The sequence below is a fragment of the Polypterus senegalus genome, chromosome 17 (assembly GCF_016835505.1).
Source record: "Polypterus senegalus isolate Bchr_013 chromosome 17, ASM1683550v1, whole genome shotgun sequence".
Classification (NCBI taxonomy): domain Eukaryota; kingdom Metazoa; phylum Chordata; class Cladistia; order Polypteriformes; family Polypteridae; genus Polypterus; species Polypterus senegalus.
The window spans coordinates 79,044,159-79,057,308 of NC_053170.1; the positions used below are offsets into that span (position 1 = coordinate 79,044,159).

At 39.9% G+C, this 13,150-nt stretch overlaps 1 protein-coding gene across 2 annotated transcripts in view; it reads right to left on the bottom strand.

Annotated features, from left to right (window-relative positions):
• Nucleotides 1–13,150, bottom strand: part of rgs9a (regulator of G protein signaling 9a) — a 196,320-nt gene that overhangs the window by 67,149 nt on the left and 116,021 nt on the right. For both annotated transcript variants that reach the window (XM_039739815.1, XM_039739816.1), the window contains exon 9: nucleotides 9,808–9,870. In XM_039739815.1, coding sequence (XP_039595749.1) covers nucleotides 9,808–9,870 — 63 coding nt within the window. The remainder of the gene's footprint in view (nucleotides 1–9,807; nucleotides 9,871–13,150) is intronic.

Below are 13,150 nucleotides of genomic sequence, written 5' to 3' on the forward strand. Positions count from 1 at the left end.
GAATCGCATAAAAAATAGCATATAACAGAGACATATGCATTGCATTGTGTACTGTAGACTTTAATGCTGAAGTCTGTGTTGATTACTTAGATTAATTTTAGATGGACAGCACAGCTAGTTAATCTTTAAATCCAACATAAAACAATAAAGGGTGCTGCAGTGAAAGTCTGCTGCCTCACAGATAGAGTCATAGGTGTTTTTTGTTTGGTTTTTTTTTTCTTTATTTCACATTATACAATTTCTCGTATTAGGAATTTGTTAGTTTTTGCATACCCCTTGGGGTCAGAGTGCAGGGTCAGCCATTCTACAGCACCCCTGGAGCAACTGAAGGTTAAGGGCCTTGCTCAAGGGCCCAGCAGAGTAGGATCTCTTTTGGCAGTGACGGGGATTCGAATCGGCAACCTTCGGGATACCAGCGCAGATCCTTAGCCTGAACTGCCTACACAGTGGCTGGCTGATTTTGTAAGCATGTGCCCCTTGTATCTGTGTGGGTTTGCCTCCAGTGCTACAGTTGCCTCAAATATTCCAATGAGGTTCAGGTTGGGGTAACTAGCAATTCCCAGTTTCATCTTTTGTGCATAAGTGGATCATGTGTGTGACTGCTGTTCTGTCCATTGCTGCTGTGATAATGTATGTCTAGGAATTGTTGTGAGTAGATATGACCAGGAGAATGTTAAGGAAATGTGGTTAAAAGGGAGAAACACTTTCCTCAATAGTATTAGTATTAATAGTATCAAATACGTCCCTGAACCAAATTTACCTTTCAAAGGGGCTATGGTCAGTTAAACTGACCACATATGAATTTATCTGTTGTATAGTGCTGAGATGTCAACTGCTGCACTCGGGTCCCACTCCAGGTGGTTCGTCGTGTGTTGGGTGCAGCAAAGCATCGAGTGGAATGTGTTCTGGCAATGGACGATTTCAGTTGTGTCCACAGTTTAGTGGCAAAAGGAGAGGGTGAAAAATGAAAAACTGTGAGGAGAGAATGTGTGTGGTTTACATGGAGTGATGGAGGAGTACTCTAGGCAGACTTCCCAGTATGGTCACTATCTGTGCAGATTGTTGTCTATATCACAAAAAACAACAAACCAAGTGCTTTGTGGATTAAAGGGCATGTCCTAATGACATCTTTTTTTTGTCATGAGCAGAGAAGTGGAGAGCTCATCCTAGATGTCAAAACTGATTAAACTGATCCATAAGGATGCCGTGAAGTACATTCAAGAGAAAACCAAGTAAGCACTTCTTTTCAGAAAGTGACATGGCAATCTGGCACAAACTACTGAGTCATGCGCTTGGTGCGGAAACACTGAGAACTTTTATTAATTATCTGAATAAGACACTAGGACAACAAACAACCTATTAATAAAGAGCAGTGGTGCATCCAAATCTAGAAGAAGACATTCTGTGCAGACATCTCTGTGCTCTTTGTTCATCTAAAGGGTCTGTGGATCAGTGAGAACTTCCACAGCACTTAATGGCAATCCAAGACATGAACGATTTTTATGCTTAACCCTGTTCATAACTCTGTTTAATGTGTATCCCCACAGATGACAAGCACTGGTCTTAAATAAACCACAAAGCATATGATATGAGATCATGGGGATGTAATTTCTCTGTTAAATGTCTAGTTTACGTGTACAGTGCAAGGTCCACAGGCTGAACTTTACTTTATTTACTGGTCTTACTATACTAGTGTACTGGTGAAGACTCTTTTTACTAAATCAGTGCACAGGTTTTTTTTTTGCTTACTCAGCTTTGAGATCACCTATAAAAGGGGCCAGGTAGTCATGACTATACACAAGGGTTCTGTTCGTCTTCAGGCCACAAAGTTGTCTGCAGTTACAGAAACCCATGTTGGCTGTACCTGTGTGCTGCAAATATGGCTTTCTGCTTGCATTGCAGTTGTTTTGGTAACACTGTAATCAGTGAATCTGTTCAAATAGATTGAATTGTCCGTGTCCATGCTTATCTGAGCTCTTTCCTAAGGCATATCTGTGAATAAAAGGTGTAAAGGTTGTGCACCTGGGCAGGCTGGAATGGGGCAAAGTTCTTCTCTAGACAAGAGTCCAGCCCATCAGAATCTCAAGAAGAAAGACAGCTTGTTATGTTGGTGTCACAGCAAGTTTAGATCAAAGAATAATACCTGGCCTAGGAGGCCAGTCTGATAGAAGAAACAGGAGAGACAACTGATTGGGTCTACATGCTCACCCTGTGCTACATGTATGAACACACACAAGGCATGCTGGGAACTGTAGTCTCATGGGATAGCCTTGTTGGGTTCCAGGGATGCTGCCAGAGGGTACTGTGAGGGTTTGTGATCTGTACTGTCAGGGATTTGCGCTCAACCAATCGGGCTATTCCATAGCACCAGAAGTACTCCTGGGTCCAAGATAAAGAAAGCTGTTCAATGTCATCCAGGTGAATCAGAGTCACAAGAGGAGCTGGACAACAGTCACCTGGCAGGAGAGGAGGAATAACAGAGAGAGAGTGAAGATAAGAACCTTGTTGTAAGGTTTGGTTAACAGACTTGTTTTGTTTGAACCTGTGACTTCTATAGTGTTTGTTTTTGGGATTTGGGGTGCTACTGGTCACAAAGGAGTACTGCAATAGTGTTTGACAGCTTTTTAGTTCAAAAGATGTTTGGATGAAAACCTGAACCACACAGCTGAACAAAGCAAAGTAAGTATATGATTTTGTACTTATGACATTATATGGCATACATACTGGGTATGCCATCTTTATAAATGTTGTTTAGGGCCTTCATACTCTAGCAGGTGGACCCCATGAGGTTTAATATTAATGTCTGTGACATAGAGAATGTGTATGACATAAATCACATGTGTTTTGGTACCAAAATTGGTGAGCCACCACCAATCAGGGAATCCAGGAAACATTGTATATAAGAAGGTCTTGTAGGACAGCAGGTTTTATTACTTTGATTTTTTTTTCTACTTTATGTTCGCTCATCACTCTACCCTTGTTGGTTTAATCAAATCATTTCTCTTGATATCTTTCTGTTCTCTTGTTGTTAGTTATTTGAAGCTGATTAACCACCTAAAGACGATCTTGAACTACAGTGTATCAAAACAACTGTTCTTGTCATTAAAGAGGTACAAATCTAATGATACCAGTTCAAACTTCTATGATAAAGACTCCGTTAGTAAGAGATTGAGAAGAATCTTAGACGTCTGCCTTATCTGCGGCAGGCAATCAGTCTTACAGCAAAGCCCTGGTAGAACTAAAAACATTTGGGGGAAACACTGGGGTTAGTAAGTGTGATAAAGCTAACTGGATATTTAGGAGATTTTTGTTTTGCTCCACCAAATGAGAATAACTTCATATCACCCACATAGAAAATGTAACTTAGAGTGTGGATGTGCTAGATTTGATTTTTGGCCTAAACTTTCTCAGCGGACTGTTTTGGTTTACATCACTTGTAATTGTTTACATTTTTTCCATTTTCCACTAATCTCTTACATTTACCTTGTTTACATTTAATTTTATATTTTTATTTTTCCAAGTCCCTTAACAATCTTAATTCTAGTTATGTATCTGGACTTGTGCTGCTGTCACTGGGGCTGCAGTTACCTGAAAAGACCACTTAAGAGCGTCACTTGCCTCAGCAAGTTGCTGACATTTTGTTTCTTTACTGTTCCCGATTGAATCTCTCATCTCATCTCAACATCTCACATTGCTTTTCCTGGTGAGGGTTGCAGGTCCTGTTTAAATTTGTCTGTTTTATTCTTTTGTTTAATTTCTTTACTATTCCAATTGAATCTCTCATCTCATCTCGTCTTATCTCATCTCTTCTCATCCCATCTCATTTTCTCACACTGCTTTTCCTCCTGTTTGAATTTGGTTGTTTTATTCTTATGTTCCTTGACTTCTACTTTCTGTTTAAACATTGTAATCATTTAGTTCTTCTTCTTCTTTCAGTTGCTCATGTTAGGGGTTGCCACAGCAGATCATCTTCTTCCATATCTTTCTGTCCTCTGCATCTTGTTCTGTCACCCCCATCACCTGAATGTCCTCTCACACCACATCCATAAACATTCACTTAGGCCTTCCTCTTTTTCTCTTTCCTATCAGCTCTATCCTTAGCATCCTTCTCCCAAAATACTCAGCATCTCTCCTCTGCACATTTACACACAATGCAAACTCTGGGTTTTTCATAATGTTTTATAGTTTTGGACTTAAAACCATTACAGTTTTCAATTCATTATTAAAGTGCTATTTGTTGGTGTCATTTAAAGTGTGGAATGAGGTAAACCACAGTTTTTAATAAGTCCAAAAAGAAGATGAAAAATGCTCAACAGAAATGTTTGAACTTCTCTGTGCATGTGCTTAAAGCAACAAATCAAGAAATGTGCAATAAAGATAAATCATATACTGTATTTTCTTTACATTTCACACTTTCACCTTTATCATATTCAATTTACTTCTGTGTTTATTATTAATGTTTGAATTATTGCATATCTCTCTAATGTCTTTGTCCTTAACATATTTGGATATGTTATTCATTGTTGTTGAAGGTAACATGGTTGCGGTTGCGATTTAACCCAGCAGGCAAAGCCAAAAACATCAAAAGAGGAGGGAAACTACCAAAAACCGGGCCCAAATGCCCAAACCGTCTGGTAGACATTTGTGTGGTTCAGCTTATAAAACTTTTCAGCATGAGTCACACCACTCTGATGATACAATCTGTAATATGTTAACAGAATTTAATGAAATATACTTTGTTATATGTTATTACATGATCACAGCCAGTAGTAGAACACAAATTAGCAAACAAAATTTGTGCTGATTGCTGGATGTTTGTCCATTAGTATAATAAGTAAATTGCGAGAAACGTACCGAAGAAACATACAACACATCTTTTAAGGGGTATAGAGGCATATGAAGCATTGTCTCCATTTTGGATTGATTACTGCAGTTAACGTCAGTCTAGGTCGGTTTCTAATTCTATTCTTCAGCAAGTTTTACCAGCCAGCTCATGTTTCCCCCTTAAACTGATACAGAAGTAAATCTTACAACAGCAAATATTGGAAACTTCACAGAAAGACGTTCTGATAAACTTGATTTGAAAAGTGTGCCGTTACAAAAGAAGCTTTAAACAGTTTGAATAAATTAAAGTATTCTGAATAATCTTGGTATTCACTAATCCATCCATCCATTATCCAACCCGCTCTATTCTAACTACAGGGTCACAGGGGTCTGCTGGAGCCAATCCCAGGCAACACAGGGTGCAAGGCAGGAAACTAACCCCAGGCAGGGCACCAGCCCACCGCAGGGCACACACAAACACACACACACACACACACCCACCCTGTATGTCTTTGGACCAGAGTACCCGGAGGAAACCCACACAGACACGGAGAGAACATGCAAACTCCACACAGGGATGACCCGTGACACGAACCCGGGTCTCCTAACTGCAAGGCGGCAGCGCTACCTACTGCACCACCGTGCTACCTCACTAATTCATTTGGCCCTGAAAAAATAATGATTGAATATTTAATTTTTTAGCATAGTTTTTGGTTGTTGAACATAAAATGCACAGTGAATACATTTAGAATGTGCACCTGGTAAGATAAATAACGTAGTCCACGATGGTCAAATCATTCTTCATAAAACCCAAAGATCAAATCTCCATCAGGCCAATAAATCTGAAGTTAATTTGGGGTGAAATTCTCCCACCATGACACTGGCATTGCGCCCTCCTGTGGCCCTGATGTCATTCATTCATTTGACTATTGGTAGCTGTTTTTCCAGTTTTTACTACAACATTTATTAGGCTTACTGATGATGATTATGGTATACTTTATTAATCCCCGAGGGGAAATTGTCTATTCAAATGACCTTTGGGGGTCAGAACACAGGGTCAGCCAGTGTACAGCACCCCTGGAGCAATTTTCAGGTTAAGGGCCATGCTCAAGGGCCCAACAAAGTAGGATCTCGTCTGGCAGTAATGGGATTTGAACCGGCAACCTTCCAGATGTTTAATTCCTTTAAGAAAATACAGTAACAGAATGAAATCAGTAATAGTGATAGAATGCAAAATCCCTCACCTACAAGTGGTTTAAACTTCTTGTCAAGTTTCAACTCGGGTTCCTCCCCAGGCTATCTCTTTTGAGTCTGTTTTTATCTACAAATTGTTGATTATTTAGCTTCTTTAAGTCTACACATCTTTTCCAATGGCAGAGCCACCTGTCAATCACCATTAAGGGACTGCCCTCCGCCCTGTAAAGGCCGAGGGAACCCACAGGCCCTTGTGGTTCATTGTGAATGCACTCGTGAATCCTCGTGTATCTATTGCTTGTTTTGATTATTGTGTATTTCTGAGCTTCTGTGACATTTACTTTTTTTTTAACACTCTTTAGATTTTGTATTGGGACTTTGTTTGTTTTGGGGATTGCATAATTTGAAGGCATTGCCTTCTTTGTCTTTGTATTCTTTGGAGCTTATTTTTGTTGTAACAGGCCCTTTTGCTAAAGTAAATCTTTTTATTTATAAAGTTTCTTCATTGTCGTCTTTGTAACTAGCTAGGGATTCACAGTGTTTTACCTCTCTAGAGGGCATTTTTGGGATGTTTTTGAGACTTTGTGCTTAGGTTTTTTCTACTTCATAATACTTATATCTACTACCTGCAGCATAACAATTGTGTTACAATTTTAGATCAGATGGAAGTTGGAATCAAATCCTACAGCATTTTTGTGGGTAAGGTAATCAGTGAAACCCTGCTTGTCATGAATACTGCCACCTGGCCTTTGTCTCAAGATATTTCTGGTGTTACTGAAAAAAATATAACCTTTTCAAAGAAAGGGCAACCTCCATGTTTAATAGTGCGCAAAAGGAACCTGGGAATCCAAACAGGAAAAACTAACCAATAAAGAAAGAATGAGCTCTCTTAATAATAATCGTTAATTGCATTTATACGCACTTTCCTAACCTACTTAACGTACTTTTCATAGACAGCAGGGAACAACATCAGCCACCATGTAGCCTGGATGATGCAAGGGCATCCATTCTTGCACCAGTACATTCACCACATATTAGATATTAGGTGGAGAAAGGATAAGAAAGTGAGAGAGTTAGCCAATAAGGGACCTGGGCTTATAATGACCGGCACACGTGGATTGCCATTCCAGCCAGGATGGAACAGGGATCCTTTACAGGCTGGGAGGCCAATACAGTGGAATAACCAGGGGAGACAACAATATACCAGTATTTTCTCGCCAAATACACTAGATGGCAGTATCCCTGGGGTAGAATTCCCACACGGACACCTGCCAGGCTTTCTGGGACCTGATCAGAGGAAGCTGCCTGTATTCATAGTCTCTACTTTCAGGAACTTTGTTTGACCAGGAAGAGTTGGAGTCTGGAATGGAAGACGGACACATGGGAGGAGTTAGAGGAAAAGAAAAGAGAAAGTAAGAGATGGAGGGAAGAATTTATTATTTTTAACAAGCAGTCTGTACAGAAGAGTATTTGTGTAAATACATTTTATTTAAACCGGGACTTGTGTTGGTGAGGTTGTGTCTGGGGTTTGGGGTGCTGCAATGGCTCCCTACTGGTCACAAGATCATTAGGAGGGCAGAATGACCAAGCAGTAAAGGGTAATTTAGCCATGAACATCTGGAAACATCCTACTGTTTTTAAAAAAAGTCCATGGATCTCTTATCAGTATATCTTATGAGTTTTACAATTTATCCTAATGATGGCACCATTTTTGCAGGACGGTGCCCCCGTCGCTGCAATGGGACAGTGGGATTCATACAGAAACCAAAGGGTAAACACCACCTGATGGCTTCAACAACACCTTTTCCAGCAGCAACCCAAGCTTTTCCTAAATGGTTTCCCATTCAAGAACTGGCTGGGTTTAAACATTCTTAGCTTCAGATGGCCAAAGTGTTCCGAAGTGCAGGTGGTAGTCATGGTTAGGTCCAAGGCACTCAACACAAAACATACAGAGTTTAACGCTAAGAAAAGGGACTCTTTGATGTTTGTTCATTTTTTAACAACTATTCTAAAATTCATTAATGTATGCTCTGAGATTAATAGATATCTATATGTAGAGATTATTCTTCTTATATCTCTTTTCCTACTGGTGTGGAGAGAGATGGTGGGAGTTCCCCTTACAGATTTAATAAAGTATTTGTGTGTATCACCCACGTTAGCACTTCAATTTCTGGGAGAGCGAGGATAGACTATTAAAAAACCCGTGACGCGTCCAGAATGGCCCCCAGTGGACTGTAGAACCTCTTGAATGCACATTCCTACCTCTTCCCACCTAAGCAGCACTGCAGGAGATGTTTCAGTTTAGAATTCTGCACTTTATTTCTTTTCAGGTTTCTTGTCTAAGAAAACATGTCAGTTCATAAAGAAAGATGATTTCTTGCTTTGGTGATTTCTAGGCTAAATTCCATTAAAACATATCCTTGGCTCAAAAATTGGAGTGTTAATTAACAGAATACCAATACCAATACCCCAGAGTTTGATAACGAAGAATTATAAAAAATACAAATTATCACACCCTGTCAGAAACACAATGAAGGAACAAGGCAGGTCAAGACACTTGATGGCTACAGGACACAATCTTGTGTTATTTGTCAACTCCAGACAATTCACCGAGCTAGATAGAGTGGGCTTTGCAAATCTGTAAGGCTATGTCCATAATACTATGTTTTTGTTTAAAAGCAGTCCCTTGAAAAGAAAATGATGTCTGTCCACACTGGACATTTCAAATTGTTTATGAAAGCACTGCCATTTACTCTAACATGACCAAAAAGGCATATGACGTCCACATTTGCTAACACTTGCCTTGTGCACATTGGTGGAAAAATCCTTAAAAGGATAGTTAAGCCACCAGCAAAAGGATTTATCACAAAACTGTAGACGCCAGAAAATTATTGTATGTACTTTATTAAGCCTCTGAAGGGAAATCGTCTTTTCGCATGACCTTAGAAAGTCAAAGTGCAGGGTCAGCCATTGTAGAGTACCCTGGAGCAATTTTCAAGTTAAGAGCCTTGCTCAATGGCCCAACAGAGTAGGATCTCTGCTGGCAGTAACGGAGTTTGAGCCGGAAAACTTCCAAATATCTGTGCAGATCCTTAGCCACACAGCCAGCCTTCAAACTTTACAAAACATAATTTAGATGCATACAGGTAAACAACGCAACAACTGCCATTGAAAGCAACTCTTCTGTGTCTGCTGTGTTGGGATATGGATTTCTTCCTTGAAGGATGACCAATCGGAGAATGAAATGTTGCAATAAGCAGGATCCAATCAGGGAAGCTCTATATAATAAGCATGAATAAATCAGAGCACAATTAAGCAGTGCACTTTCAAAAGTCGGCGTTTTTACCTCTCCACATCGCAGCGCCGAACTGGCATTTTCTGAAGTAAACGGGTCTGGGGGCCACTATCAAAGTCTCCTTTTTCAGGGGTTATAAAACACCAGGGTGGTGTGGACGAAAGGTGAAAATGGAGACTAAAGTCAGTGTTTTTAAACAAAAATATAGTAGTGTGAATGTGGCCTAAGAAACACCTTTAGGGCTCAGCAGTCTAATTTGGCTAAGATTGCATAGAAGTTAGGAAGCAAAACCAGCAGCAATGTCAGGTCTGTGGACCAGCTGCTAAAAGCCCTGAAATAGTAAGTCACAATTACACTGAAATTCACTGACTGATGCTCAACAAGACAGTGTAATGCAAGATATAAAATGTGTACAGAGATTGCTATTTTCTGCTGAAGGGTCCATATAAAACAAAGACTTATAAGATAAATTTCTGCCAACTTACCTATGTTACCTGAACAATGTTTGGATCTGTGAAGCGGTTCAGCCCATAGTCAAGCACATCAGGAACTCCAGGCTATCATTTAAACATAAAACAAACTGCAGGTTAGGACAACGGATCACATACCTTTAAATATAACGTACAGTAAGTCCCATTATTCAATGTACAGTATGCTTATCCAATAAATAAACTAGGCCTTGTATGTTCAAAGTTCAGTTACAAACATGCTTACTATTTCATTTATACCATTAAATCGCACTTTCCAAAAAAACAAAAAGGTATGTGGCTGTGTGGCAATATAATTCTGTAAATAAATAAAATAAATGTTTTTGATACCGTGGGAGTAAAACCCACTCCCTTTCCACTTATCACTTCCTTTCTGTTCTAGACGTCACAGCATCTGTACAGCATATTCAGTAACAAAAGGAAAAGAGAGCAGGCCAGTTAAAGATACAACATTTAAAAACTGAACAGACGTGGACAAATTTGTTGGTAACCTTACAGCCTGTCACTCATGTGCGTCCAAGGGTCTGAGGAAAGCATTAGCACTCCACGACTCTGGGTGCGTTTGCTAATTCTTGTATCTCTCTCATCACCCACAGCTCGGAGAAGATGCCCAGTGACAGCAATTGGCAACACCCCATCGGTGCTAAAAAAGCGAGGAGCCCCCGAAAGATGGAGTCTCATTAAGGAGATGAGTCTTCCATGTTACGGAGCTTCACCATGTGACTTGACCACTCTCCAGTGCCTATCGATTCAAAGTCAAGTCGATGTGGACCCAACAGAATTTTCATGCAGTAGCGCCACTGCCTATCCTGCAGGTCTCGTAGAACAGCTACTGTTCCCTGTCTAACTTTTGGACAGTAGTACAGTATTTGTCTGCTGCATGCCGATGTTCCATTTTTTTTAAACATATCCTTAAGTGGACTGTGCTGTTCCCTAATGGAGGCAGTCAGCTTTTCTTGTTGGGTGTATACACTTCCAGAGCAGTGCTCCATGATGCGCTAATGGTCAAACCAGCAGCAACACCAATTACAGCAAAGGTCAAATTACCTTTGTACAAGATGACGTGCACTACACTAATGGGCATGTGTGAAACATAAATATTCAAAAATGCCATCACCGAGGTTGAGGAAATTGACATAGAAAATGCTTTAATCTCCCCTGTCTGGTGACCTTTTCACAAAGCCCCCAAGAGAAACTGCTTCAAATTAAGTTCCCCCTGCTGAGGCTGCATGAGGCCAGTTCTGCCCTTACACACCACATGCATTATTAAAGGAGCTGTCATTTTTATTTTCTCTGCCACACTTTTCGACATATACTCAAATGAATCTTTCTTCCTTGCAACGTAGCAAATCTCAAGAAATCAAAATGCGAACTTTATTGTAAATGTAGAATCCCACTTTTCTCATAAATGCTTTTGAATTACCTGATATGCATTTAATGACCCCTCTTTTGTATTTTGTTCATTTAAACAGTTGTTTACTGAGACCCCAGATTAGGTAATTGCCCTCAGGTTGTGCTGTTACACTTTTATCAGTGGCAGGTACCTGGGGCACCATAAGAAGGTCCCGCTGCCATTGCATGTTGCAGTGGCATTGACTTAATTGTCCCTTTTTGTTCTCCTTATTTTTGGAGTTGATCTTACAGTTTCTGACCATTTAGTTTTGGTTCTCTCTGGTTTTAACTTTTTGACTCAGCACCTTTGTTGAGTAGTTCTTGTTTTTCTTTTGAATGCTGCATTTTTTTTATTTTTCTTGAATTTAGTATTTTGAATTTGTTTAAATTAATATACTAAATTGAATAATTTAGACAATTATTTGAGGCCAGGGTTTTTCTGATAGGATCCCATTACATTTGTGTATTAGAAATGCAATTTTAAATGAATACAGTTGCCATTATGCCAAACAATCTACATTTAATAACTCAGTGAAATCATGTTTTCAGAAAGGTTTACAAATATGTTAAAAATCAAAAACTGGAAACTTTCATTCATACGAGTATAATCCAATACTTTGTAGAAGTCCCTGCTGCAGCAGTTACAGCTTCAAGTCTTCTCACCTGGATTTGGGCACTTTAACTCTTTCTGGTAGATCCTCTCAAGCTCTTTTAGATTGGATGGGAAGCATCTGAAAACTGCCATGTTCAGGTCTCTTCACAGATGTTCTATGCGGTTTAAGTCTGGGCCACTCAAGGACTCCAAGAGACTTGTCCCAAAGCCACTCCAGTGTTGACTTGGCTGTATGCTTTGGGTCATTATTGTGAAGAAACGTGAACTGTCAACCCAGTCTGAGGTCACATGCACTCTGGAACAGGCTTTCTTCGAGGACCTTTCTGTTATTTGGGTTCATTCAAACTTCCCCTAATTCTGATCAGTCTCCCCATCCCTGCCTTAGAGAAGCACCTCAAAAGCATGATGCTGCCACCACCATGCTTCATTCTTAGGGGTGGTATTAGGCAGGTGATGAGCAGGGCCTGGCCTTTGCCCAACATAATACTTGGAGTTCTGCCCAATGAGCTCAATTTTTGTCTCATCAGACCAGAGTCCTTTAAATGCCATTTACTGTACTTGATTGATGGAGAGATGCTGAGGTGGTTGTCTTTCTGACAAGTTCTCCCATCTCAGCAGAGGATTTCTGAAGCGTGTTAGACTGACCATTGGGTTCTTGGTCACTTCTCTGATCAAGGCCCTTCTTGAGTGATTATTCAGTTTGGCCAGCCAGCCAACTATAGGAAGAGTCCTGGTGGTTCCAAACTTCTTTTTACAATTGTTAATGCCACTGTGCTCCTTGGAATGGTCAGAATTTTAGTAGTGGATTTATCATTTTGCACTTATCTATGCCTCACCACAATTTTATCATGGTGATCTGCAAAGAGTTCCTTGGAGTTCATGACTTGTTTTTTCCCTAATGTGTGAATTGTGGGACCTTCTATACACAGGTGTATGCTTTTGTAAATGCTCTCCAGTCAGTTCTGTTTGTTAAAGGGGGACGCCAATCAAGTTCTCGACACATCTCAAGAATAATGAGAACAAATGGGATCCACCTGACCATAATATGGAGGTTCTGAATACTTATATAAATGAGAGAGCTTTGGATTTTTAACAAATTTGCAAACTTTTCTGAAAACATGTTTTTACTTTGCCATTATGGGTTATTGAGAGCAGATTGATGGGCAAAATGTCAAATACAAGGGGGTATCCAATAATAACCATAATCTGTACCTGGTTCTCAATCTGAACTTAGTTGTGAATTTCGACACTAAGTGCAGTAATGTGTGGCACTCTGCCAAGTGACGTTTCTCTGTATTGTTTGTAAAGCATTCCGTTTCAGTTTTTCTTGGTGCTTATTAAACA